Source organism: Mus musculus, chromosome 5 (assembly GCF_000001635.26).
Source record: "Mus musculus strain C57BL/6J chromosome 5, GRCm38.p6 C57BL/6J".
Lineage (NCBI taxonomy): Eukaryota > Metazoa > Chordata > Mammalia > Rodentia > Muridae > Mus > Mus musculus.
In genome coordinates this window covers 24,364,163-24,392,146 of record NC_000071.6, presented here as the reverse complement: position 1 = coordinate 24,392,146, position 27,984 = coordinate 24,364,163, and the positions used below count along the sequence as shown (strand labels likewise).

Here is a 27,984-nt window from a genome sequence, read left to right as displayed (position 1 = left end):
TAAACTGGTGTCCGTCCCAGGCATGGGGCTTGGGCCCCAGGTTGCCTTGCAAGGAGTGTGAGTGATCACACAGGTGGCTGAGGGTTGGCATGCCTGAGGCCTGCCCAGCCTGAGTCACCTAGTGCTGTTGTTGTCCTGCTCCTTGTTGAAGTCTCCGCTCAGCTTCACTGACCTCTGTGGAAACAACAGCAGTCCAGTCCCTTCAACCTCTCAAGAGAAGCTGCGGCCTGATGGTGAGACGAACGGGGTGGGGGGGGAGCAGGAGGCAACGGGGGCGGTGGGGAGACTTGGGGCCCAGCTCAGTGCCTCTGCTCCCTATGGCACTGCCACTGCCTGCTTCTCCATGCCGGGGAACTGGGGGAAGGAGGATCTCTGTCTTCTCTCTGTCCCCTGCCCCTCGCACAAGAAGCTGCTCCTCTTCAGTGTTCCCTCCGGCCTCAGGGTCTCCCTGCCTGGTGATTCAGGAGGCAGGGGCTTCTCAGACTCCACACAATGTCTTACCCACCCCGACCACACCCTCAACGCAGGCCCATCCCACAATGATACACACCTCTGCTTCCCCCTCGTGGGGGTCCCACTCCACCCCACCCCTGGCCTCGGCCACTCCCCCTCCCTCCTGCCCGCGCCCCCAGGACCATCCTGGGCTGCGGATGGGCCCTCTGATCCCTGAGCAGGACTATGAACGGCTAGAGGACTGTGACCCTGAGGGGTCTCAAGACTCCCCTATCCATGGGGAGGACCACCAACCCTTGCTTCATGTACCCGAAGGACTCCGCGGTGAGTGTGTGGGTATATGGAAGGTTGGGTGGGTTAGGGGGTCGAGGCAGGTTTGGGTTTGATAGAGAAATTAATCACAAATGGGACAATGCCAAGTCTTGACACTGTTTCTCTGTGCCCAGGTTCCTGGCATCACATCCAGAACCTGGACAGTTTTTTCACCAAGATATCCTTTGTGCCCAGCATGCAGAGGGGCATGGTGGGGGGACTGTGGAGCAGGGAAGAGTGGGGGAAGTTTCTACGGGAAGAGTCCGTAGGCTTAGGCAAATTTCTTGACAAACTTGCCACATCTACAGCTATCATCAGCGGAATGGCTTTGCCTGTATCCTGCTGGAGGATGTCTTCCAGCTGGGGTGAGAAGCCAGTCCTATCCCTAAGCTCTGCTCTTTCTTCTTGATTTTAGTATTTATTCTACTTTATTGATTTTTTGACCCAGGGTCTCATGTATCCTAGGCTAGACTTGAATTCCTGTCCCTCCTGCCTCCACTTCCTATGTGCTAGAATTACAGGCACAGTACTGTACCCAGTTTACGTGGTGCCGGAGATGAAATCCGGGGCTTTATATGCTAGGCAGACTCTGTCAACTGAGCTATGCCCCAGCTCTTCTTTTCAGTTTTAGGCTTGGTTGGGGCTCTGAAGGGCCAGGGGGCCAAATAGAGCTGCAGCCTGTCTGGTGTCTGGGCTAGGAGTCTGTCCGTCCGTCATGCCCCTAGCCTGAGCAGACCTCTCCTGCATCCTTTCCTCAGGCAGTTCATTTTCATTGTCACCTTTACAACCTTCCTCCTTCGCTGCGTGGATTACAATGTTCTCTTCAACAACCAACCAAAGAACCATACAAGACGTGGACCATTACACAGCAAAGTGACCTTGTCAGATGCCATTCTACCCTCGGCCCAGTGTGCAGAGAAGTAAGTGACAATCTAGTGGCTGCCTCTGGAGTAAGGTCACAAAAGGATAGGAAGAAAGGGACCTCCCCACACTGCCTCTTGGCCTAGATCAATTTTCAGTGTTTAAAAACATACCCCAAGTTGGCTGGGAGTCTCAGAGAGCCTTGAATTACGAGTCACATTCCTACTTACCTTATTAGAAATTAATGGTGAGGACAACTGTTTATTTTTGTTGCTGGGGAGCAAACCTAGGGCTCCTGGCATGCTGGGCAAGCACAGTACTACTCAGCCACATTCCTAGCCTTGGGGACATCTTTAAAGGTTAGGAATGCACAAGTGCAGGCTACATGGGCTGTCAAGATGATGTGACATAGCCCACTGTACACCCATGGAAGACTGAGAATACAAACAGCAGAGGGCATGAATGTCGTTTGTGAAGTGTGAACTTTGTGGGCATTTCTCAAGGGCTCACTGAGGACCCCTCCTCAGCCCTTCTGTGACCGTTTCCTTTCTGTGGGTTTCCCACCTTTATGTTACCCTCCCTGTCCAACCTCTTGCAGGATCCACGACAGTCCCCTGTTGGTCTTCCTCCTAGTCCTGGCTGCTGGCTTCTGGCTGTTCCAGCTGCTTCGCTCGGTCTGCAACCTCTTCAGCTACTGGGACATCCAGGTGTTTTACAGGGAGGCCCTGCACATTCCCCCAGTAAGCCTGCTTGTGACATTATGGGCACTGGACAGGGCCATTCAGGTGGAAAGACCCACTGAGAGGAACAGAAAGATGGAAGCTGAATGATACCTGCCCAGGGCCTGGAGTACTGTCAGGAGGCAGGTTCAGGCACTTAGCAAGCTTGGATCTGACCTGTGTGAAGCATCCTTCACTCGATGGGTCATGACAGTGACTTACAGTCACATGTGGGTGGTAAAAACAATGGCTGTTTATAGGAAGGGCTGTCACTGGCTTTCTAGATCAGGAGGCATCCTGATTGGTTGAGGAAGGTCAGGCCAGGGTGAAGGGCGGGCTACCCAAGCCTCTGGGCAGGAAGTGAGAAAAACCTGGATGCCTGCAGGCAGTGGAGCTGGGCTTGCTTGCCGGAAATAGAGCCTTCTAGGGCACTTGGAATATAAGCCACTCTCTTGGCCTCTTCATTATCCCCTGGTCATGTTCCTTCTATCTTTGTCCCTAAGATTTTGTTAGGATATTGGTCCACATATCTTCCTTTCCCTTGGATGTTCTGAGCCATTAGAGTAGGGAGGCACCAGGCACAGCCAGTGCTGGGGCAATGGGGCCCATCCTTTGCCTTCCTCTTTTTTTTTTTTTTTTTTTTTTGGTTTTTTCGAGACAGGGTTTCTCTGTGTAGCCCTGGCTGTCCTGGAGCTCACTTTGTAGACCAGGCTGGCCTTGAACTCAGAAATCCACCTGCCTTTGCCTCCCGAGTGCTGGGATTAAAGGTGTGCGCTACCAGGCCCGGTCCTCCAGCAGAGGGGAAGATGCTGGGCAGGGGAGCTGTGGAGGCTGGTCCTGAGGAAATAACTGAACTGGGGAGACTGGGCTAAAGTGAGGCTTGCAGCTCACATGGGTCTCTCCAAATGAAGTATGGGAGCATTCTGTCCCCGCAGACACACACAGGCAGGGTTGTGTGAAAGCTAATCAAGTGATTGTACGAAGTGGCCTTGAGGTGGGGGTGAGCACTGTCGCCGTTCTTAAGTTTCCTCAGGCAGAAAGCAGCGATGTAGATATCTCATTCTTTTATATGTGGGGCTGAAGGGGGGCTCAAAAAAGGAAGCCAGGTCCCAGTCACTTAAGTTCACTTAAGAGTTGTCAGCAAGAAGTGATGAGCAGAATAATTGAGAAGGGGCGAAAGAACGGAGAAGCGCTGTGCTTCTATTAGCAGAAGGTCTAGAAGAAGGCACAACCTAATGATAGGGAGGCAGGCCACCAGGGCTGGAGTTCGCAGGCAGCTCAGCGAGTCGTGGAGGTTGTGCGTCTCTGTGGAGGGGAAGGGATACTGGTCCCTAGGCTTCCCTGTTCCCTCTTCTCAGGAGGAGCTCAGCTCGGTACCCTGGGCCGAGGTGCAGTCTCGCCTCCTGGAACTGCAGAGGAGCGGTGGGCTGTGTGTGCAGCCGCGGCCGCTGACGGAACTGGACGTCCACCACCGCATCCTGCGCTACACCAACTACCAGGTAGCGTTAGCCAACAAGGGTCTGCTGCCTGCCCGCTGCCCGCTGCCCTGGGGGAGCAGCGCCGCCTTCCTCAGCCGCGGCCTGGCGCTCAACGTGGACTTGCTGCTCTTCCGCGGTCCCTTCTCACTCTTCCGCGGGGGCTGGGAGCTTCCCGAAGCCTACAAGCGCAGCGACCTCCGGGGCGTCCTGGCTAACCGCTGGCGGCGCACGGTGCTGCTGCTGGCCGCCGTGAACTTGGCCCTGAGCCCGCTGGTGCTGGCCTGGCAGGTATTGCACGCCTTCTACAGCCACGTGGAGCTGCTGCGGCGCGAGCCCGGAGCCTTCGGGGCGCGCCGCTGGTCCCGCCTGGCCCGCCTGCAGCTTCGCCACTTTAACGAGCTGCCGCACGAGCTGCGTGCGCGCCTGGGCCGCGCCTACCGGCCCGCCGCCGCCTTCCTGCGTGCAGCGGAGCCCCCAGCTCCCCTGCGCGCGCTGCTGGCCCGCCAGCTGGTCTTCTTCTCGGGAGCTCTCTTTGCCGCGCTGCTAGTGCTCACCATCTACGATGAGGACGTGTTGGCCGTGGAGCATGTGCTCACTACCATGACGGCGCTCGGGGTCACAGCCACTGTGGCCAGGTTAGATGGCACATATCTGGGAGGAGATATTGGTGTGTGCCCCTTCTCTGACCTTTCCCTTAGCAAACCTTAGCTGTCACCATCCGTGCGCTTCTGCCCTGCGTCCCACCTGTTGGTCCTCCTAACCACATTTCTCACCCCACAGGTCCTTCATTCCAGAAGAGCAATGCCAGGGGCGTTCCTCCCAGCTTCTGCTGCAGGCAGCCCTGGCGCACATGCATTACCTCCCAGAGGAGCCTGGTGCAACGGGTGCTCGAGCCAGCTCTTACTGGCAGATGGCGCAGCTGCTTCAGTACCGAGCAGTGAGTAACGGAGCCTGCAGGGAGCTATGGAATAGGCTCTATACAAAGGATTAGCCTGGGAGAAGTTGTGGGTCACATGGGCAGGGTGGGAGTGTGTGTCCATGAGGCGGCTTCGGAATGAGTGGTTGGAATCTTCAGACCTTAGAGAGTGTTCCTGGAGGCTCTGGACCCTGATCACTTGTAGGTCCCCATTGCAGCCTTCATCTGGAACATGGGTCCTTTGTATGATCTCTGCTCAGCTTCACCCCTGCTTCCTCAGGTCTCCCTCCTGGAAGAGCTCCTGTCTCCACTCCTGACCCCATTGTTTCTGCTCTTCTGGTTCCGCCCCCGTGCTCTGGAGATTATTGACTTTTTTCATCACTTCACTGTGGATGTGGCTGGTGTAGGGGACATCTGTTCTTTTGCATTAATGGATGTGAAGCGCCACGGGCATCCTCAGGTTAGAGCTCTTCTCTGACCTTAAGAAGTTGTATTGGATGGGCATTTGTTTGCTTCACTAAAGCTTGTCAGGTTTATAGAGCTCTTTGCTGGTACATTATTTTGAAATAAGTTGATAAATGGGAGCAAAGACTGCTCCCCCCACCACCACCACATGAGGGCTAGGTGGTGGAAGAGTGGAGTGTAGGATTGTCTTGTCTTAGGAACTAGGACTGCACAGGGGAGCAAACATTCAAAGCTAGCTGTATCTCAGACCAAATGCCTATGCCTTGCTCCACTGCCCTACTCCTGGATAATCTTTAAAGAGTTCCCATCGCAGCCTTCATCTATGGGGCAGTATTTTTCATCCTGCCTAGCTGAATCTTGGTGTCCCTAATACCAGAAGGACTCCCTTCCTTGCAGTGGCTTTCAGAGGGACAGACAGAGGCCTCACTCTCTCAGCGTGCAGAGGATGGAAAGACCGAACTCTCCTTAATGCGGTTCTCCCTGGCACACCCACAATGGCAGCCACCAGGGCACAGCTCTAAGTTCCTTGGACACCTTCGGGGCCGGGTACAACAAGATGCAGCTGCCTGGGGTGCTCCCTCGACTCGGAGTCCCCCCACCCCAGGAGTGCTCAGTGACTGTACATCCCCTCTGGTAAGTCCCACGCCTGCCTACCCTTTGTTCTTGCCACCCTCCATCTCTCCCTGGCATTTCTAACTTTATGTGTTACCCTGGCAGCCAGGCTCAACCCATCATATCTCTGTCCCTCCTTTGGACTCTCCCCTTATCCTTTTCTCCACCCTTTGGCTCTCTTTTGTTTAGCCAGAAGCCTTCCTTGCCAACCTCTTGGTAAATCCCCGCCCACCCCAGAGGGACCTGAGTCCCACAGCCCCCTGCCCTGCTGCAGCCACAGCCAGCCTCCTTGCCTCTATTTCACGAATGGTCCAGGACCCCAGGTGAGAGGTGGAGGCCTGAGATGCAGGGGAGTCTGGATTGGTGGTGATTCTCTGGGAGAGGGTACTAGGGTGCTGAGGAGTCTTGGAAGGTGAGGGGAAGCCTGGACTGCCTTCCTCTGTGAGGGGGCTGACTCTTAACTGGGTACATCTTGTTTTAGCTGTGTGTCCCCAGGAGGCACAGGGGGCCAGAAGCTGACCCAGCTCCCAGAGCTTGTCTCTGCTGAGATGAGCCTCCACGCTATTTACCTACATCAGGTGTGTAGAGGGACTGTGGGAAGAAGGCGAATGAAGTGAATGCTGGGAATGGGGCAGAATCTAAAAGGTTCTTAGCGGGAACTGTGAGCTCTCTGTTCCTAGCGGAGGAGCTAGGCCTTGCTTCCTGCCCCCACATATGAGGGAGCCCCTGGTCTTCATCCTTCTCCTTCTTTCACCATCTAGCTTCATCAACAGCAGCAGCAAGAACTATGGGGAGAGGCTTCAGCTTCCTCCCCATCCAGGCCCTGGTCCAGCCCTTCACAGCCAGGCTCACCTGATGAGGAGAAGCCATCTTGGTCAAGTGATGGTGAGGAGTATAGGGGATGGGAGCAAGATCCTGGTGTTTCTTGTGCATCATGACACGCTCACTCAGTGACATTTATCTCCAGGCTCCAGTCCTGCTTCTAGCCCAAGACAACAGTGGGGCACCCAGAGGGCCCAGAATCTGTTCCCAAAGGGGTTTCAGGAGAACACAGACACCCAGAAGGAGCCCCTAACAGGCCCCTTGCACTGACTGAGGATATCTCAGGTCGGTATTGCCCACATGGGGGTTAAGCAGGCAAGGATAAGGAAACTAGCTTGGGGCCAGTTTTGGTGGGGCAGAGATACTAGTTAGATCTGGGGTGGTAGGGCAGTCTCTAGGTGCCTGGAATGCTTGCTAACAGTCCTTTCCTCTTACAGGTTCTGGCTTTTCCAGCTGCAGGAAATTTGATGGGTGGCATGGAAGGACACTTGAAGCCATCTTCTGAGCTCCATTCCTATTTCCGATGACAGGCCCAGGATATTTTAGTTGGCCATATCTGGGAGTCAAAGAGGGGCTTGCCCGGAGAACAGTGAAAAAGTAGGAGATGATTGTGAGCTGAGGTAGCCTACAGATGGGCCCCACAAGTGAGGATAAGAGAACACTAGCCTGGCTGGTTGTGGAGCAGTTGCCTGGGAAGGACCCCAGTGGCCTCAAGGTGGGGCCAGGGCCCAGGCATGGTTCAACTCAGTGTTAGGGAAGTTGTTCCTGTCGACCTCCCCTTTGAGTTCCTGTGGGACTAGGGGTGGGGAATATGGAGACGGGTGAGTGGAAAAACCAGAGAGGGCTGCTGGTTTTGGACGTCAGCACTGCTGTGATAGCAGGAGGAAGTGGGTGGGACTCCTCATCCTGTACGAAACAAGCAGCAGAAATTGCTCATGGTTGAGCTGCACATCTTTGCCATGGGAATGTCTGGCACGCCCCACTCTTGGAAGCTGAGGACTGCACCTGTTCACTCAAGCGCAAAACTGTCTGTCCCTGGTTAGAAACTTTTTTTTTTTTGCAGAGTACTGGGTTACAGAGAGGTGTCTGGGACTCACTGTCAAAGAATTATTATCCCAACATCTTTACACATTAAAGCATTGAACAAGTCTCATTTTCAATCATTGTAACTCACAAGGTTTGGGTTGGGCATCTGGCATGGTCTTTTATGATAATTTTTCAATAAATACCGGGATGACTTAGACTTTAAACGTAAGATACTCCAGAGAGAGAGTTAAAGGGAGTCTACAGTCCATCAAAGCATATGAAGAGGGCAGCAGGATGCCCTAACTACCACAGCCGGAGGAACCTTCAAGATTTAGGCCGACCCCCCCCCCCCAGCCTAGGTAAACTGGAGAGAGAAGAAAGATCTTAAATTGGCAGCCTTGCAACCAATGCTGTAGGCATTCTTCAGAGAGGGTGGCTAGCCTTGGTCAACCGAACGAAGTGACACAATCCCTCTTTCCGGGAACTGGAGGGGAGGAAGACTGTCAGGAACCAGGTATTTCTGGGCCAGGCGGGTCAAAGGACCAGGGCACTGCGCCCCTCAGCTGTCGCTCCTGCAAAGAAAAGCTCTGGGTGCGTATGCGGCTTGTCACCTCCTGGGTGCGCAATGTGAGTCCGAAAATGTCCTCGTGGTAGCGTTGCTGATCCTGAGGGGAGGAAAAGAACTCAATGGATTAGAACCCGAACAGGAGCTGTCAGCATAGATCTACCCTAGCCCGGCCAGGTCTGCCCTTTCGCACCCGCAGCACGCCGATGACGTCACCGGCTTCATCCAGCTCCATGCCGCCCTCTGTTGCCAGAATTCTCTGCACGGTTTGCAGGACGCTGGTTGCCATAGTGACATCGCCGCAGACAAACATATGTCCTTGCTCAAGGCACAGCACACGGTGAACCTCCGCGGCTAGCTCTGTCCTCAGGAGGTCTTGCACGTAGGTCTAGGGACGGGCCTTGCTGTGAGAACGCCCAGGCCAGGGGCGTGCCCGGGTAAGATGGGTTTGGGAGGGGCGGGGCTTGGGAACGGCCTTGTCACGCTATCTCTACACCCGCCCCTGGTACCTTGGGGCTGCCAGGATCCCTGGAAAAGGCGGTGAGGACTTGTCCAAACACCCCACGCTGCTGGGCGTCCAGTACCTCGTCCCGGTAGAGATGGTCCAGTTGGGAGCATCGGCAGCCAAACACCAAAGTCATGGGGGCAGGTTGTAGCCCTGTGAGCAACATGGAGGTTTGGGAGGGCCCCTTCCTCTGGAACAGTCCTGGTAACCCCACCTCCAGGCCACTCAGGGTGCCAGCCAGACTTTTGGCTTGGAGCAACCACTATCTTGTCTGTTCAGCCTCTAGGGGCAAAATAGGATGCTTTCTGCCCAGACCCTTGCACACCTTTGATTTATAGAAGGAAACTGCTCTACTGGACTCAATTCTGTACACATTGCCTTGTGTGAAATCCCAGGTCTTTTTCCTCACTCCAGTCCTATCGCACACAACCACTTTGATTGACATCTCTGTGCCTGTCAGTTAATAGATAGGATCACCCCAGAGGCGTTCTGACTTCAAAAGGAATCAACCTGGAGTCGTTTTCTGTTCGAATTCCTGCTCTGTCCCTCCCTTCTCTATCCTTAATCCATTTTAAAACCTACTATATGCTGAGGGACCACCAGGAAGGCTGACAATCAGGACCCAGACTCGACTCTCCTCCCTTTCCCATTAAATATGTTTCTTTTCACCTTTGGGCCTAGTTTCTTTTATGGTCGTTTCTTCCAAGCCATTGATTTTCTGCTTGGCTTCCTTCTGACTTGCAGGTCACCCTTAGCCCAGCCTCACCTTTGATCTCAATGTCGTGTAGTCTGTCTTGCCAGAATCCCCGGAAGGGTGCAATGCCAGTCCCTGGGCCCACCAGGATGCAGGGCAAGTTAGGATCAGGTGGCAGCCGGAAGGAGGGAGCCCTAACCAGAGAGAGTCCATTAAGACCCCTTTACATCGTCACCCATGACATATCAACAAAGCTATGGCTGTACAGACAGGAAAGCCCAAGGACCAATGACAAATGAGTCTCTTTTGTTTGTTTGTTTGATTGATGGATTGATTGTTTTTGTTTTTTCCAGACAGGGTTTCTTGGGTAGCTTTAGCTATCCTGGAACTCACTATGTAGACCAGGCTGGCCTTAAACTCAGATCTGCCTGCCTCTGCCTCCAAATGTTGGGTTTAAAGGCATGCAATATCATCTGATACCACTGCCTGGCTGAGTCTTTCTCTCTCTCTCTCTCTCTCTCTCTCTCTCTCTCTCTCCCCCTCTCCCACCATGCCTGACAGAAGCCAAGCCTTTTAACACGGGTAGTAGCCAAGGACATAGAGAATCGTGCTGGGGCCACTCTTTCACCAATCAGCAGGGCTACTGTCTAATCTATGTTGTTGCTGTAATTGTGGCTTCAGGGTCAGGTCCCTGCACCAAAGCTTTGAGACTCAAAGCTCAACTGTAGTTGGGAAGTGACCCAGAGAGCCACCATTCTTGATGTAATAATAGGGTTTCAGTAATTACCAGCCGATATTGTGTTACCCCTGCCCTCATGCACACACACACACACACACACACACACACACACACACACACACACACACACACATTTCTCATGTATCCCTGCCGTGTATATAGATAGCACTTTCTCACCCCTGTCTGGACACAGACAACCTCTTGTAGTTGCCCTTCCCTACCCAAGAGGGCCCCTCACCCCCTGATGAAGCAGGGCACTGGATCTCCCGCCTTGAGCTGGCTCATCCACGTGGAGCAGACACCGTAGTGCAGAGGGCCCAGCCCATCTAGGGGTTAGAAGGAGAAGTCATTCAGAGTCCTGTCCTAGCCTGGCCAAGATTAGGCTCTTCCTGCTCCCAGCCTCACCCTGGGTTCTGTAAGCCAGCACAGCTATGGTGAGGTGGATCTCTCCTGGGTGGGCGCTGGGTGCTGAACTGACAGAGTAGTACCGGGGCTGGAGCAAGGGCAGCTGGGTGAGGATCAGCGGGGCAGGCAGTGCCACTGAAGGAAATTGCTCCAGCACCTCTAGCAGTGTGGGGCAGCTGAACCACTTCCATTCTTCGTAGCGCCGGGGGTCCTGGGGGGGGGGCAGATGTGCTGAGCTGAGAGCCCCACAGTCCTCAGAGTAACTTACCCTCCCAGAGTGCCCTCTACCTAGCTGAGTGTCCTTAGCATTCATCCATGCTCAGTTCAGGCCAACACACTCTACTTGAAGACTCTCAGCACCCAGACATGAATCAGGTTGGCCTGGAAACAGGTCTTAAAGTACTGGGCATGTTGGCTAGGAGAGGCAAGTCCAGAAGACCTGGCATGTGCAGGGGATTTCCTGCCATGCGATGTCCCCCTACTTATCCTCCTCTAGTCCAGCCCCAGGGGCTTCCTGAACTATGGTTCCCACCTGGCTGAGAGCCTCTAGCTCCTGCTGTTCGCTGGACTCTTCTGCCAGGGTGCTGAGCAGTCGAAGGAGGCGAGGACTAGGCGGGGAAGTGATGTCCAGGAAGTAGGTGAGAGCCTGCCGCAGCGTACATGGGGGTAGCCGGGGGTCCCGTACCCAGCCGGGGGGAGGGCCACCTAGGGGTGGTGCACAGGGAGCTCTGAGGGCAGGGCCCACTGGAGCTGGATGGTCTGAGCTGATGTTGACTCTTGGGGGGGCAGGGCTAACCACAAGTTACTGTGTCTTATTGGAAAATCTGTCCTTGAATGGTGGCATGGGATTGTCTGTGCAGCCTTGGTATCTTTGAGGAACCCTGGCTGGGCTAGGTTAATCCGATCTCCTCCACCCTTAACCCCACCAAGTTATCTTAATTCCAGGCATTATTTTGGAAAAAGATAGACCAACTGTAGAGAAATTAGACTGTGGGGAGGCGGAGGCTGTGGGAGAAGGCTTTTAGGGTGCCTGGTGGGTTCTGGGAAATACCATATGCAACAAGGCCAGGCTAAAGTGGCTAAAGTGGCAGCTAGGGCCAGGTAGCGCCCAGGTGGAAAGCAGGGCAGCAGCCCTGTTAGTGCTGAGCAGCATGGCAGTCCTGCACCAGTATGCGGCAGGCTCTTACTCTCCTACCCCAGCCAATGATCCTCACCAGGGCTGCCTTTCTCCAGTTGTTCCACAGCCACAGGTTCTGTGGATGGCGGAGGGTCCTCCACTCGGCTCAGCAGTGCCTCCACTAGGCCAGGACGGTTGGGTGGGCACACACCTATGTGGTCCCCTGGCTGGTACTGCAGTCCCTCCTGGCCTCCGGTGTCCAGACGCACCAGGATCGTGGCTCGGCTAGGGGTGTGGAGGAGGCAGTTATTGGGGTCAGAGGCCATCAAGGAGGAAGGAGGAATGGGGGAGAAGGAAGGGGCTATATTCTGAATGAAGAGGGATCCTAACAGGGAGGAGGGTGGGGGGAGCCAGGAGCCATGTTCCTTACGTGGATTTGCTGCTCTGTAGGTTTTCCACAGAGAGGATTGTAGCCTGGAACATCTTCCGCCTGTGCACGTGAGTCAGCCCTGGGAAGCCGATGGTAAAGGGGCTTGAGCAACTGAGTGGGTCCTGGCCTGTGAGGAGAATCCTAGGCCCCTCACTCAGCAAGGTCAGATTGAGGTCAGGGTTGTACCTGGTAGTAATTGCAGGCTCTCAGCCTGGGTACTCAGCCGGTACCTCTGGCGCTTCCAGCTGCGTTTGGGGCTGAAGATATCTCGGGCAGCAGCTTTGGCATCTTCTCCCACACAGAAGGTTTCACAGGCAGCCTGAAGGATGAGTAGGTGATGGTCTAAGGCTGCTTGCCAGCCATCAGGCAGCCTCAGTGAGAAGTGGGGGAGGGGTGTTTCAAGGGCTTAACCTTCCAGCTTCCAACAATCTCTTTCCATTGCAAGCAGGGCAGCCTGATCCCTAGCTGTGGGGTTGGCACCCTAACTGGCAAGATGGAGGATGAAGTTGTAAGAACCTGGGGCTGAGGCTGCTGTACATGATGGCTCCTTATTTTCTAGCTCATTTGGCTGCTATCATAGGGGCCCTGACTTGCCATACTTGTCTGAGTTCTGACCCCGTCTGTCCCTGGGAGCGCAGTTAGACAGTAAAGGCAGCTATGAACTCCGACCTGCATTGGATCTTTCCGTTCTTAACATCTTATGTGTCTCAGTCTCTCATCTTGATCCCTCATGAGGTTCCAGAAAAGATTAAATAAGATACTTTCATTTTTAGAGGCAGGGTCTTTTGTAGACCAGGCTGGCCTCCAACTTACTATGTGGAAAAGATGGCCTTGAACTTCTAATCCTCCTGCCTCTACCTTCCAAGTGCTGGCCTTACGCAAATGTACCACTACACTTTTAATACCAAGGGTGGAACCCAGGGCTAGTGCATGCTGGGCAACCACCACTTGAGCTACACCCCAGCCCTATTTGAGGCACTTTGTGCAAAGCTCTTAGCACAGTATGCAGAGGGCCAGTGCTATCTTCCTATGAGAGGTATAGGAAGCCTGCTTTGTCTGCTTTTGGTCAGGGAACAGCTGACTAGCAGTTTGCTCTCTCAGCCTTGAGATCCAGGGCTCTGTGATGGGCTGGGACCTATCTCCAGGCTGTTACTGTTTCTTTTCTAGGGTGTACAGCCTTATATCTCTTCCTTCCTTCCTTGGCCCTCTCCCTTCCTTCAGATTCCCCACTGCTATGGTCACAGTGAGCCCATCTTCCTGCGTCTCAGATGTTTCCATCCATCTGTATCACCTCCCTGAAACTTCATGCTGTGGTCTCACCCGGCTCAGAAACCCCCAGCATCTCCATTTGCCTATATTCTCTGGCTCTGATTTCCTATTTTCGTTTCTCAATCTCAGCCTTCTCCTTTAAGCAAACCCTCTGGCTCTCCCAACTCTAAAGAAGCCCCCCTTCTTGCCTTGCATCCCAATTGGCTAAAACTGAACCCCAGATGGACGGACAGACGGATGTGGGGGAATCCCTGCGCCAAGTGAGAAGCGTCAACATGACGATTCCCTGAGGAAGTTCCCTGGGATACTTCTGTGTCCAGAACTAGTCCTCTAGGCCAGGCACCTGGGCTGGTCTCCAGGCTCAGCTTCAGCCCTGACCTCCGATCCTCTGGGTGCCCTCTTTCTTCTTCCTTATTGGCTGCCTTGGGAAGGGGCCCTGATGCCCTGACCTTTTCCCTTTGTGCTCCTGCTCTTAGCACCAGCTTATGACTGTAGGCCCTTCCTCCACTGTTTTCTGTGTTTCTGGCTTTGTGTAGCATTTCCGTTGGTAGGCCCTGTTGTCCACTACTTGGGGCTGATTCTGGAAGAGTAGCAAATGAGGGCACAGTTGGAAAGGAACAGGGAATGAATGGCCAGAGAAGCAGATTAGGAAGTGAGTCTCCAGCCTCAGCATTTCAGCTTTCAACTACAAAAGCCAGGAGGAGGCATCTCAGGTGGGTCGGAGTCAGACCATGGTGCTGATCCAGTCAGATACAGGGTACCGGGGAGCTCACCTGGAAGGCGGCCTGGGCCCAGCCTCGGAAAGCCTCCTCCTGGCCACAGAGCTCATCACCTTGGCCCAGCTGCAGTAGTCGCTCCCCGCCCAGCTCCTCCAGCCTTGTGTCCACCGCTCGAGCAAAGGCACAGAAGTGGGGGTATGCTCGGGAGCCCAGCCCAAACACACAGAACCTGTGGTCCAGGGAGCCGGTGCTGGAGTCCCCATGCCAGCCCAAGTTTACCCAGGTAAAGTTTGTCTCTCCCATTCACCCTCCTTAGTGAGGACCCCCAACCTGAGGGTGCCCAGGGCTCCTGCACTGTCTGTGTTGCTAGACTCCTTCCTCTTGCGCCGCCAAGAGGATACCAGTGGGTCTGAGCAGGAGACACTGTTGAATCGGATTTTGTAGCTCCTGGCAAGAGAGGATAAAGACAGGGTGTCACAAGGAACTGACTGGGAAACTGGCCCTGGCCCAGCCAGGGAATAGTTTTGGGTTTTCTACTCCTGGGGTGAGAAGGAAGGGCTGTGGTGGTAGACGCCTCATGCTCTCTCTCTGTTTTCCAGCTTGTTAGGAAAGCCCGAAGAGAGGAGGGTAAGGTCCCCGAGACCACTGCTTCAGTGTCTCCAGATGCCCCTTGTCCCCTCTTCCTACTCACTTGTGCTGCTCAGGCCTAGGGGAGCTGTTGTACGGGCCTGACATTTCCATGAGCGCTGCTGCAAAGCTCTGTGCAGGGAAGAGTCGGCGTGATGGTTAGTTTTATTTTACACTGTACAGGAACTTAAAACCAGGCTGCCTGGCTCTTATTAGTCTTCATTAGTAACTCCTGTTTTGAAAATTCAAAAGCTTGCCTTTTGAAAAGCCACATTACAGAGGTGTATAAAGTAAAAGAGAAAGCCTAACTTTATTCTTTCTTGGCACTTAACCGTGTATGTGTGTTTGTGTGTGTATGTGTGTGTTTGTGTATGTGTGTGTGTGTGTACTACTTACTGACAGGTGAAAACTTCCTAACCCTGTATCCATGAGCACACGCTTTGACTCACAGTGGGGTTACATCCCAACACACCCACTGTACGCTGGAAACGTTTTAACCGAGTGTCAGCACCCTACTCTCTCACATCTAATCTCATCAAGGAGTTTCCTTGGTTCTTTCCCCTACAAATGTCTGGCTAACTGGGAACTTCTCAACAACTCAAACACAGGAGCTTGATTCTGGTTTGGACACAGATCTAAGTTTAAGATTTGCAATACAGTTTCTAATGGACTCATATTGCTTTCCCATTATCACAAAGTAAAAAGTTACAATTGCCATGCGTAGTGGCGCACGCCTTTTATCCCAGCACTCGGGAGGTAGAGGCAGGCAGATTTCTGAGTTCGAGGCCAGCCTGGTCTACAAAGTGAGTTCCAGGACAGCCAGGGCTATACAGAGAAACCTTGTCTTGAAAAACAAAAAACAAAAAATAAAAAACAAACAAACAAACAAAAAGTTACAATTGAAATAAAAACACACACTAAATTGGGGGCTGTTGGTACTTAAATAGGTGCATATAGTTTTTTGTTTTGTTTTGTTTTGTAACAGAGTCCTGTAATTCTTGCTTGCTTTTTATCAATGACCTATGTGGACATCCTTCTCTTTTTTTTTTTTTGAGCTGTATTTATTTTGTGCATATGAATGCTTTGCCTGCATGTATGTCTGTGCATCTCGTGCATGCCTGGTAACCATGGAGGCAAGAAGAGGGTGTCAGATCCCCTGGAGGTGGAGTTACGGATGGTTGTGAGCCTCCACATAGGTGCCGAGGATCAAACTAGAGTCTGCTGCAAGAGCAGTCTCACTGCTAAGACATCTCTCTAGGCCCTCGACCTCATTCTTTAGGTTGGCTGCATCCTAGTCCGATACTTACTGCATGGTGGTGTATGACTTCCCTGTGACAGAAGGGCACTGGATAGTCTGTGAGTAGCTCTCCAGCATCCGCACTCACAAGCCACTCATCGTTGTGTGGCTCATTCAGGTGGTGAGGTAGCTGCATGAAGGGCTTATGTCAGGTGTAGTGTGATATGCTTCTAATCGCAGCGGGAAGAACTGTGTGAATTTGAGGCTAGCCTGGTCTACACAGTGACTACACAGTGAGACCCTATCTCAAACAAAACAAAACGAATGGGTGGTGGCTGAGGAGAGGGCACAGCAGGTAGAGGTGCTTTCAATAAGAGGGTGGGGACTCGAGTTTCAACCCTGAGCTGTGTAAAAGTGGAAAGAGAGAACCAACTCTACAAAGGTCCTCTGACCTCCATAGCTAGTGTAACACACACACACACACACACACACACACACACACACACACACACACACACACAGAGTCAGTCAGAACTTGGTGGGGTGGGCAAGCCCTCCTTGAGTGGCAGATGGAAGGCAGCTCATGCTTGTCTATGTGATCCCTAGACATGAGCAGCCCAGCACCTTAGCTACTTAGGGAGCAGATAGTGCTTTAGGGCCTGATGGCAGTGTCCTCTCCAGGGGGATTACTCAAGTGGTCACCCAGAAGGCTGTTTCACGTTTTGGTACTAATGGAAACAAATTAAAAATGACACAAAACACAGCCTCTAAATACAAACTATAGGTCAGCTGGGTGGGATGTCTGTACTCAGTACGAGAGAAAGAGAGACAGAGAGAGAGAGAGAGAGAGAGAGAGAGAGAGAGAGAGAGAGAGAGAGAGAGAGAGAGAATTTCTTGTAGCTAAGGCTGGATTCTAATGTGCTATATTGCTAAAAATATGATTTTGAACTTCTAACCCTCTTGCCTCCAACTTGTGAGTGCCGAGATTACAGATGTACCACCACAGCTGATCAATTCCATGCCAGGGTTCAAAGCCATGGCCTTGAGCATGCTCGCCAAGCACCGACTTCCTATCCCCCTGAACTCAGTCTGTGAACATCTCAGAGTAACTGTACAGTCATGTAGGTTTCTACACACCAGATGTGTGACCAGCAGCCCCTAGGAAATATGGGGAGCATCCTGAAGTCACCTTTGTATCTTACACTGTTCTCCAGAGTGAGCTAACCCTTGGCTTACAATGGCCTGGTTTTGAACTTCAGACCACGTGGATTGTATCACATGTATTTTCACGGCCTGCTTTCCCTTCTCATTTGTACTGTGTTGTGTGACTCGTTCACACTGCTGAATCGCATGTGAATTTATCACTGTTTATCCAATTTATTGTTGATTGACACTTGAATTGTTTCCAGTGTGGGTGTTATGAGCAATGTTGCTATAAATATTCTTGTTCATATCTTTGTGTATACTCTGTTTTCTGTTGGATATATTCCTGCATTTCTCCCTTTAAAAAATTGGGGGTATAAAATTGAAATGCTCACATCTCAAAAGTATAGTTCAATCTGACCATCTGACAGTTTGTTTTTTTTTTTTTTAAAAAAGTTAAACTTACATTGTCCTTATACACTCCTGGGTATTTATCCAAGATAAATGAAAACATAAGCCCACAAAAGCCTGCTACAAGGATATTCTTAACAGTTTTGTTCCTAATAACTCCAAACTGGAAGCAGTCCAAGTGTCTGTCAACAGAAGAATGAATAAGCAAGCTGAGGCTGTTCACACAGCGAACGCCACTGAGCAGGGAAAGAAAGTACTGACTAATGGACAGGGACGAGCCTCGAAAGTGGCTGCGTGGTGGCCGAGGACAGGGTACCTGTGCTTCCACTCATGTGACCTTCTTGAGCAGTTGAAACCCATCTGCTGAGACAGGGACTGACCTGGAGAAACTGATGGGCTTTCAAGGCTGCTGAAAGGCTCTGTCTTGTTAGGACTGTGGGTCACACACTCCACTTATGCCCCAAAGCTAAATCATGGTTAAAATAATCATATTGCCACTTGTGGTGTTTGTCCCTCCCATCTTGTGTTAAGATGACATTTGGAGGCCAGACCTTTGGAGATCATTGGGTTGAGAGGGCTCTGTGTTCATGAGTGGTTTAATCCACCCACGGATTAACGGATTAATGGGGCTGGATCGGGAAGCCCTGGTATAAAGGCCGCACTCACTGGAGCACTCCTACTGTCTTGCTGCCCTCTACCTGTCCTGACGCACAGGGAGGCCCCATCAGGTACTGAGCAGATGTGGAGACAGGTGTTTGGCTTCTTTGGTTTGATTTTAATTTTTTATTGCTTTTATTTTTAACTTAGTTTCTCTCTCTCTCTCTCTCTCTCTCTCTCTCTCTCTCTCTCTCTCTCTCTCTGTGTGTGTGTGTGTGTGTGTGTAGAGGTCAGAGGACAATTTGCAGGAGTTGGCTCTGTCTTTCTATTACCTAGGTCCTGAAGACAGATCCAAGGGTCTCAGGCCTGGAGGCAAGTGCCTTTTCCTGGGGAGCCATCTTATCTCATCTGGCTTAGTTGTTGTTTTGTTTTGTTTTGTTGAGACAGGGCCTCATTATGTAGATAAGTTAGCCTGAGATCCACCTGCTGGTCTCCCTAGTCCTGGGACTAACGACATTCTTGTTTTGGGCCTCCCGAAGCCAACACTGGCCTTAAACTCACAATACAGCTGTAGATAGCCTGGAACTCTTGATCCTCCTGCCTGTGCCTTTCAAGTGCTTGGATTATACAGGATACCACGCCTGACTTAAGTGGGTTTTGTTGTTGTTGTTGTTGTTGATTTGTTTTTAAAGCAGATGAGAATTAGGGAAGGGGCTTCTGTCAGAATTCAAGCTTGCTGTATACATTTAACTTTGGATTCTAGAGGAGGGACTCAGCACTTGTAAGGGACCTGACACCCAAAGCAGGTAGAAATGAATCAAACATGGGGTACGGAGGTGTACCATGGGAAGAGGATGGGTAGCCATAAGGCATTTGATGGCCTCAGCTATAGTTTCTTTTAAGACATGTTGAACAAGTGAAGCTATTCTAGCATCCAGAGAGTGTGCATGCTTTTTTTTTTTTCAAAACAAGAAACGAGAAAGTTAAAATACTGAAGTGAGCAGGGAATCCTTATTTTTCTCAGTTGGCAAGACCTGGGAGTACTCTGGTCAGCCAAGAAGTGCCGTCCCCATATCAAAAGAGTTGCACAGATAATGGAGATGGCTGGGGATACAGGAATCAAGGTTCCCAGCACTTCACATCCCCATCAGGAAGTGGGGCTACTTAGCATATTAACTTTCCATGCTGCTGTGTATATGTGAGTGTGTGTGTGAGTGTGTGTGTGTGTGTTTGCATCCACCTGTCTAGCTGGCCCTGTTTTGAATCTTTTCTCCTGAAAGCCTTACCTCTCCATTCTCCGGAGGATCCCCATTGCCAAATGTGCTGGTCACCACCAACACCAGTGCCTCGTGCTCTAGGGACACCACATCATACTCATCCATGCACAGGACCTGCGGTGAGAAGATGGGTGTTGACGCTTGTCTTCCTCCTGTCTCTGTCCTCACTTAGGCAAGACAAGGCCTGATTGCACGCTGAATCCTTGTAGACTGTAGCTTTCTTTGTGAACCCTGACTTTTACTTTTTTGAGACAGGGTCTTATGAAGACCAGGTGAGCCTTGAACTTATTATATAATGAAGGATGACCCTTGATCCTCTTGACTCTGTCGCCCAGGTGTTGGGATTACAGGGATGTGCCACCATGTTGGACTTGAAATGAACCCTTACTTGTACCCCTCTTGTCCCCTAGGCACCTCTGAAGAGGTGGACAGACTCTATCCTTTTTAGCCCGCTGCCTCTCAGGCTTCAGTCCTACCCGGGGATCAAACGCCTTCCGGAAGAGTCTTCCCAGCTGCTGTGCGTAGCTCTGGGCCCGGCCAGTCTCAGAGCCATACAGAATGGTTGCCTTCACACGCTTCGCCATCACCGTGCCCATGAGTGAGGCAGAGATCTTCACTGCACTGCAGGCAAGGGTGGGATTAGGGCATCTAGGTGCACAGAAGCCAGACCTCCTAGGTAGGGGCCTGGACCTCATCGCTGTAGTCTTGTGATACTACTACTGGGCTTGTTCCCCTATAGTATGGGGAAGGGATGCAGTCTCAGGATACCCACTTGGCTACTTCCTTAAAGGTCTTCTTCCTGGTGATGCCTGCCCCCTTTGCTGCACTTCCCTTCCAGGGGTCTGGCTGCAAAAGAGCAATGGAGTGGGGAAGGGGAGGAGCATGGAAGAAAGCAGCTCCTGTGGGCTGCCCAGACCTGCACTAAGTGGAGCCAGATGGGTTGGGTACCTGGTAGCGGAAGGCAGGGGACAGGAAATAGTTGACCATCTCTTGATGGAAGACAGGAGTTAGGCTGCCTGAGATGGGGGGCACAATCCAGGCCCAATCGGCAGGGCAGCCCCCTCTGGCCTTCTGCTCATTTTCCAGGTGCTTCATGAAGGAGGCTGTGGCGGCGTGGTGGTCCACTATGGTCACTTTGGCCAGCTGTGGTGGGGGTAGAAGAGCCTGGCCTCAGAAGTGCTCTATAGATCCCACCTTTATCATTGCAAACCCAGCCTATTCTGTGCCTTGGGTCAGAATGCTCTATAGAGCCCACCTTTATCACTGCAAACCCAGTCTATTCTGTGCCTTGGGTCACTGCAAATGACATATTCTGTGTCCTCTCAAATCTCCAGCAGATTCCATAGTCATTCTCTGAGTCGAATGGGTAAGAGCAGCTCAGACTTGCAGTGTCTGTGTGCCTTGCCACCAGTGCTGGGTGCTGAGATAGAACCTGGGGCTTCACATTTACCACTGAGCCACACTCTCAAGTCCTTTCTTAACCCTTTTAGACTCCATGGAGGTATTCACTAGACACTGGCTTCCTCAAACCACACCTACCACACACACACACACACACACACACACACACACACACACACACACACACACACACACATTATATTATGACACTTCTGTACCCAGCATGTTTTCTACTCAGCATTAGACAGTCCAGATTCCATTGGGTCCCACAGTATACCCTGGAACCAGTTACTGAGCAAGATTTCTGGCAGGAACTTAGGTAGCATACTATAGCGCCCAGAGCAGTGCCTGTGTATCCAGAGTTGCAGACACAGCATGCGCCATGACACAGGGCTACAATATGTATCCACTGTGCTCAGGGTCTGTGTTCCCTAACCCCACCGCTGGGCCTGCGTACCTGGTAACTGTGCAACACGGCCACATTAATTTCCACCGCTGCCTTGTCTTTCCACAGGGATGAGGTTGTCCTGGTGTCCAGATCCATGCACACAGCCACATCCTGGGTCAAGTTGAAGAGAAGCAGCAAAAGAGTGGTGAGGAGGGGGTGAGAGGAATACTGGGTTGGGTCAGTGCTTTGTCCAGAAAGGTACTGTGGAACAGAGGCAGCAAGTCTCTCCTCAGCCCTGGCTTTTGTTTGTCATCTCTGAAGCAGAGTGTAAACCTTTGCTGAGATAAGGTCCCCTTTAGCCAGGCATGGTGGTTCAAAGCTAGAATTCTAGCACTTGGCATGCCAAGGCAGGAAGATTACCATGTTCAGGGCCAGCCTGGGAACACACACACACACACACACGCACACACACACATTCACACACACACATTCATACACACACACACACATACATACACACACTCACACACACACACACACACACACACACACACACACACACACACACACTCCTTTGAGAATCTGATGAAACCTATCCTTCACAAGCTCCTCACTTAGCCTCCCCCCTCCCCCACCTTTGTGGCTCCAGAGCTCATGTACATCCTTGGACCTGCCTTGACGCACACTTTCCCACGGCCAGCACTCTGGGTGGGAGTGGGGGCTGCATACAGCTTCATGTCCCCTTTCCTCAGCATTCCCTCACCTCAAGTATGTTGTAGCGGTGAGGGTCACACAGGTCCCTCATGCCAATCTCTGAACTCATGTACCAGCCGCTGAAAGGGGCAGCAGGAAACTCCAGGCCCCCGATTTCTAGCAGCATGTTGGACACAGCTGGGAGGGCATACCAGCGCAGGCCAAGGGCAGCAAACCACTCGAGCCTAGGGGTAGGGTTTGGGATTAGCTTCTATGTAGAGTTGCCAGGTGCCCCCGGACAGTCCCACCCTCGGCCTTTCATGCTCACGTGGGGTGCTCCAGAGGCACCTCGAGGACCATCTCTGGGGGCAGAGTGAAGAGTTCTGGGGGCTCATCAGGAGCCTGGAGTAACAGGGGCAGCACATCAAAGCGGCCATTTCCTGGGGTCCAGCCATGTTGGATACAGAGCTATGGGAAGCAGGCAGAGGTGGGGTCAAGGGTTGTGACCCATGACCTTACTAGGAATCTTCCCCATTAGCCATTCCCCCACTCTTTACCTCAGGGGCTCCTCAGGGGCTGGGTCTCTATGCCCACTGCTCTTGTCATCAAGGCCTGCTTTGAACTCCTGACCTCTCACATCTATGACCATAGGAGTGCACTACCATGCCTGACTTTCATCTCAAGGAAGGCCCCCCTTTCTGCTCACTGACCTCTTGGCCTTCCCATGAAGTGTTCCCTGGCTTCCCTGTCTATCCTTGCAAGCCTTGTGGGAACCACTGATGATGACTGCTCTTGATTGTCAACTTGACACACAGGAGAAGACATCACTAGATTGGCCTGTGGCCATGTCTATGGAAGATTTTATTGATTACTGATTGATGTAGGGGGCCCCAGTCCACTGTGGCAGTGCTGCCCCTGAGCTATGTATACTGTAGATAGCTGAGTAGGCCAGTAACCAGTATCCCTCATGTTCCTCCAGGCTCCTGCCTCCAGGTTTCTGTTGTGAGTTCCTGCCCTGACTTCCTTCAGGAATGGAGGAACCTATGAGTTGATAGAGGAAAGAAACCCTTTCCTCCCCAAATTACTTTTGGTCAGTGTTTTATCACAGCACTAGAAAGCAAAGTGGTATACCACCTCAGTGATCTCCACGTTGGCGGGGTCCCCTCGCACGGAGCCATCCTGCTGCCTATAGCCCGCATAGCGTATCAGCTGGCTGTTCCAGATCCGGAAGTCTCCCCGGCCAGGGCAGCGCTGGGGGAACACTGTGATGGCTGAACTGACACGGGGAATGAAACTGGTTAGAGCCGCTTTACTGTTGCCTGGGGTGGGCTTGGGCCCAGGGCAGGGTCACTCACCGAAGATTGCCTCTATTTGTTGCGTATTTAATGTGGTTACAGATGTAGGTGAACATTTCCTGTGCAGTCCTGCAGTCCCGAGCATCAAATACCTGGGCCCAAGGAGGACAGTCCAAGGATGTAGGAAAGAGATGAGGTTTTGACTGTCAGCTCTAGAGGGGTGCTGGCATGGGGCTTGCTGGGAGGGAGGCAGGGTCTGGAGGAGCTACCCACTGTCCATGTGACCAGTGCTTTCAACATTCAAGCCCTACTGACCCTCCTCTAACAGCCTTGTTTGCCCAGCACAGCCTGATTTTTCCAGGTCTCATCTCCCTGTTCCCCCCAGGGCAGACTTGAAAACCAGCACAGAGGAGCACCTGCGGGGGTGGGGTGGGGTGGGGTGGGGATTCCTAGTTGATGGGTGATTGGTACTGAGAGCTCATCCAAGGCTGGTAAGCATCCAGCTCCCTCCAGCCAGAGCAGTGATGGGAAGAGGGAGGGGAGGAGGTGGGTGCACTACAGAGCTCTAGGGACCATGCCAGAGGCATTCTGATTTGAGAAGGCTGGGACATCCTATCCCACCTGAGGGAGAAGGTGATTTGTGACAGGATAAGGGGTGGCAGTGGTGGCCAGTGGCCAAGGGAAGGACACAGCGGTGAGTGGAGCCTATTATGGAAGCTTGATGGGTCACTTAAAGGGTCGGGCACTGGCGGGTAGAGTGCTCTTATTTTGTTGGAGTGTCTTTGGCATCACTGAGCAAGTGGCTTTTTTCCATTGTCTTTAGCAGCCGCGTACAGCCTAGGCGGCCAAGGTCACGGGTTCAGTTCCCCTGTAGATCCCTGGCTCCTGTTAGTGCTGAGGCTGTTCCAGTAACCCAGGCTGGTTCTGTAGTGTATACTAGTGTGAAGGAGGTGTGGGACTGGGGCCACAGGGACCTCAGGGGAAGTGGGTATGAGGTGAAGGCATGGCAGGAGACCATAGACCTTTAGTTAGTATCGCCAGATACCATTTTTCCTCCTCTGTCAGCTGTTCTCACGTACTCAGAGAGCCTCAAGGATCTGATTGCTTCAGTCAAGGGCTGTGGGCCTTGATTACCACTCGTCAGCCAATAGGCTGAGGATTATCCAGCAGTGTCAAGGAGGGATAATCTGGTCTCCTTAGCAGGTGTCTCTAAAGGCAGTGTGGGACAAGGACCCTTCCACTGCCTCACATCCGTCCCTCAGGGAGGCCTCAGGAGCTTCCTGGATCTGTTCAGGCCCCTGGTATCTATCGTGCCAGCTGGTTATACCTGCAGCTTTCCCCACTGGATCCGGCCCACACAGCGGGGAGCATTGCGCCAGGCCTGCTTGGCCCCAAACACCAGCTCGCTCTCCCGGAGCTGGTAGGTGCCTGTGGCTGCCACCTCAGCCTCCACTTCCTGAAGCCGCTGCTCATGAGCCTGGGAGCCACTCCTGGGGAGAAGGGGGGAGAGGGGGAACGATCCTTGGTCTCAGGCCGGTGAATCCGGCTGGGGAATGAGGTGTGAGTGGTGATCTGGAGGCTTCTCCACTCAAGTGTCAGGGTGTTGGGGTGTAAGGGGACCCACCTTTTGATGGAGTTATAGTACTGATTGATGAAGTCCCGGGCTTGACCCAATAGCTGCTCAGTGGGTGAAGGGCCCTGGGTGGGCCGGCTCTGTAACTTCCTTGGAAACACCAGGGATCCCAAGCAGCGTCTTGAGGTACAGGGCCCATCCTGAACCAGAACAGGGGACACAAAGGCCAGGATCAGGTCATAGTACAGGATGAGTGAGCTGTGGTTAGTTAGCAAGGGCAGAGGGAGGCGGGCTCGGGAAAGCAAGGGCTCAGAGCAGGGCTGATAATGGAAATGGGATGAGATTGGTTGCTTAGGGCTTGGGGCTCAGGGCCAAAGGCTTGCTGAAGTTCTTGCAATGCCCCTTGATCCCTCTGGTCCTTCCTGGCTTTCACTACTCTCTGCAGACAAGGGCCAAATGTGAACAAAGTGGAGTTTCTTGGTTTGGGTCCTGATCTGGGACCAGGCCTAGAAACACGGGCAGGACCTGTCCTTACCTGCTGAGCCTGGGCACTGAGGGTGTCGTAGGTGATGCTGCCCACTTCCCAATTCTTTACTCGAGGAAACCTGGGTCCGTCTGGGGGCCGGGTTAGCGGGGGGCTGTTGTGGGCCAGGAATGCATAGAGTCATGGGTGAGAAGTTTGTCTCCTTTAGGCCTCCCCATCACTGTTCAAGGGCAGCACTGTACGGCATCAGTAACCCTACAGGGTCGTTGCCCACCCTCCTCTTCCTGACACTTTCTGTCAGCTCTCACAACAGCCTTAGGAGGTGGGCAGTACCTTCTGTGCCCCCACTTAAAGGCTTCAAGGCGTGGTCAAATGACGCACCCAGCAAGGGAGTACAAGAGAGTTGATGTGTGCTGTGAGCCACTATCTCGTTTCCCACCACCACCAGGCCACCCTCTAGGCTTGGAGTGCTGGCCCAGACTGGTCCTCACTCCCTGCGCAGAACCTATTTTGTGTCTTTTACACCTGAAGTTCTTTTAGTTTGAATGTGTTTCCTAGCTTTATTAAGTTGGAAGTTTGGATCCTAGAGAAGAGTTGAGAAGCTGCGATTGAGTGGAGAGGTGGTAGATTCCTCCTGTTACGGCAGACTGACTGGGTTCTAGTGGAGTACCTTTGTTATTTAAAAATAAATAAATAAATAAAAAATAAAAAGCGAGAGCTTGCTCTTTGGCCTCCTTGCTTGGTCTGGGTGCTCACCTCGGAATGCCCTTGCCTCACCTGAGATGGTGCATGACGACCCATCAGAGCAGGTGGTTGTGCCATGCTCATAGCTGTTCCAGTTTCTGGACCATGAGTGAAATAACCTCTTGGGTGTGTGCTGGGGGGTTGTTGAAACAGGCCTGGCTGGTCTCAAGGTCTGTCTAGCTGAGGATGGCTAGAATCTTCCTGCCTCCACCTCCCAACTGCTGGGATTATAGTTATACTTCACCACAGTGGCCCCTAGGCCACCATTCTTCATGCTACTCCATCTTAAGGATCAGATTTGGGCAACTGGAAATGGAGTAGCCGCTGCCCAGCTTTAGGGCCGAGCTGAGGGAAGCCCCCTGCAGGGATTCCTCTGCTCTGATTTTACTCCCACTCCCAGCCCTCTTGACAGCAGCCCTAGTGTGAAGGGAAGCCCTGAAGCCTTATCACTTCCTCCCAGAACCGCCTGCCTGTGCAGGAGGAAGGGAGGGACTTGGGGCCCTGAGCCGCAGCACTGGACCCTCAGGCTTGGCAGGAGCCCCTTGGCCTGAACCCACTGGAATTTTTCATTTTCTTCTCTTCAGGGATGTTTTTGAGGGCTAGGGCTGCAGGTCTGTCTGCGGCTCAGGGCAGAAGGAGGGAATCCTTAAGCAGGAGAGGAACCTAGCAGCTTTGCCTTGGCCCCCCGACCCAAGAGTTTGCATCTCAGGCCCCAGATCTCTGCTGTTCTTTGAAACCCCACACATAGTGTGCCCGTCCCCTGCCCCTGTCTTCTCCAGTTAAGTAGCTATTACTACTGTTTGTAGAGGCTTCCATTAAACTGGAAACTTACAGCCCCAAGAGGTGAGTGCTGCGGAGTCCACCTTTTATCCACACAGAGGCTCAGGGAGGTTAAGTAACTTGTCTGAGGTTGACCAGTTCTTGACATGGACCAACACTCAAACTCTGGCCCAGTTCTGTCGCAGCCTCTTGTCTCCTCTTACCCAATACCTGATGGCCTCGCTCCCGGCCTCTCCTCAGCCATGCCATCTCGCTCTGTTCTGTTCACATTAGGAGCTTTTGGCATCGGTAGCCTGGTCCTTCTGGCTCTTCCCAGAGCCAGGCCTCAGTCCTCCATACAACCCCTTTACTCATAGATCTTACCTGCGCATAGCCACGTGCCCCTCACCTGTGGTCTGGTGCTGGTCGGGTTGGGGACGGGGGTGCTGGCGCCTGGCTAGGCTCCGGTGCTGGAGAGGCTGGGCCCTGCTTGCCGCACAGCCCTAAACCCAGCCCGAGCCCTAGGCCACAGGGTGGCCCAGGCTCCTGGCCCACACTCTTCAAGTTGCCCATGCCAGCTGACCTCAACTCTGCCGACTGCTCAGCAGAGTCCTGGCCTTTTCCTTAGGAAGCAGGGAGGGGGGTGGTGGGAGGGGGCTCTCAGATGCTGGCCTTCGCCCCGCCCCTGTCCCACACACAATGGGACAGGAACAAGGCCGGCAGGGAGGCTCTAAAACCTCGGCTTCATGCCCGCTGACCCAGAGGGTGGGAGGCCGGACGCCTGGGTTCCGCCATGAGGGCTAGAGCTGATAAGTGGGAACCCAGGTGTCCGTTGGAGACCGGGGAATGGTGGGTTGTCTGCTAGAGGGTGGGAAAGATGCTTTGATGGTGCTAGGCTACAGTGGGAGGGCTTTGAGCACTGGATGAGTACCAGAGCAACGGAATATCATATTCCTGTGACCACAGAGATCTCAAGGTTCACCCTTGCTCCTCTCCTATCTCAGAGTCCTTTGGGAACTTGGGGACACGGGTTCAGCAAGGATGCAGTGACATTTTGTCCTTGTTCCTGGTTTTAGGGTATCATCTCAATTTCCTGAACCCACACCCCATGACTCAAATGGGGACACAAAGGAGCAGGAAGCTGCCATCCAGGGCCTCCCCCTCCAATCCTGTCAAGTGTCCTGTTTCCCTGGGGCAGCAGGTCAGTGGAGAGACCTAGCCACCAGGGCAGAGGCAGATGGCCCACAG

General features: G+C 52.8%; 2 protein-coding genes and 1 long non-coding RNA gene across 4 annotated transcripts; 2 read left to right on the top strand and 1 right to left on the bottom strand.

Moving 5' to 3' along the window:
- The first annotated feature begins 3 nt into the window (after nucleotides 1-3).
- Atg9b (autophagy related 9B) lies at nucleotides 4-7,966 on the top strand. Its single transcript, NM_001002897.3, has 14 exons — nucleotides 4-777; nucleotides 900-943; nucleotides 1,066-1,130; nucleotides 1,524-1,685; nucleotides 2,225-2,366; nucleotides 3,704-4,458; nucleotides 4,604-4,760; nucleotides 5,020-5,199; nucleotides 5,601-5,837; nucleotides 6,006-6,139; nucleotides 6,298-6,394; nucleotides 6,578-6,701; nucleotides 6,784-6,923; nucleotides 7,076-7,966. The coding sequence occupies exons 1-13, from the start codon at nucleotides 231-233 to the stop codon at nucleotides 6,906-6,908; spliced, it is 2,769 nt and encodes a 922-aa protein (NP_001002897.2). The 5' UTR covers nucleotides 4-230; the 3' UTR covers nucleotides 6,909-6,923; nucleotides 7,076-7,966.
- Nucleotides 7,673-27,331, bottom strand: Nos3 (nitric oxide synthase 3, endothelial cell). 2 transcript variants are annotated; one of them, NM_008713.4, is made up of 26 exons: nucleotides 27,146-27,328; nucleotides 25,285-25,387; nucleotides 24,801-24,949; nucleotides 24,504-24,666; nucleotides 23,237-23,328; nucleotides 23,016-23,157; nucleotides 22,210-22,349; nucleotides 21,952-22,126; nucleotides 21,258-21,359; nucleotides 20,348-20,542; nucleotides 20,172-20,245; nucleotides 19,876-20,020; nucleotides 19,409-19,513; nucleotides 14,799-14,866; nucleotides 14,438-14,554; nucleotides 14,162-14,336; nucleotides 12,306-12,438; nucleotides 12,120-12,198; nucleotides 11,787-11,974; nucleotides 11,105-11,277; nucleotides 10,573-10,783; nucleotides 10,406-10,493; nucleotides 9,501-9,622; nucleotides 8,739-8,887; nucleotides 8,423-8,617; nucleotides 7,673-8,329 (listed from the first exon to the last, which is right to left on the bottom strand). In NM_008713.4, the coding sequence occupies exons 1-26, from the start codon at nucleotides 27,307-27,309 to the stop codon at nucleotides 8,168-8,170; spliced, it is 3,609 nt and encodes a 1,202-aa protein (NP_032739.3). In that variant the 5' UTR covers nucleotides 27,310-27,328; the 3' UTR covers nucleotides 7,673-8,167. The 2 variants fall into 2 exon arrangements, with proteins under 2 accessions (NP_032739.3, XP_006535702.1); XM_006535639.4 differs by having other exon boundaries at nucleotides 7,743-8,329; nucleotides 27,121-27,331.
- Nucleotides 14,829-23,022, top strand: Gm15587. The gene is made up of 3 exons (XR_003955876.1): nucleotides 14,829-14,892; nucleotides 19,810-21,393; nucleotides 22,861-23,022. It is a non-coding gene; the product is annotated as a predicted gene 15587 (long non-coding RNA).
- Nucleotides 27,332-27,984: the final 653 nt, after the last annotated feature.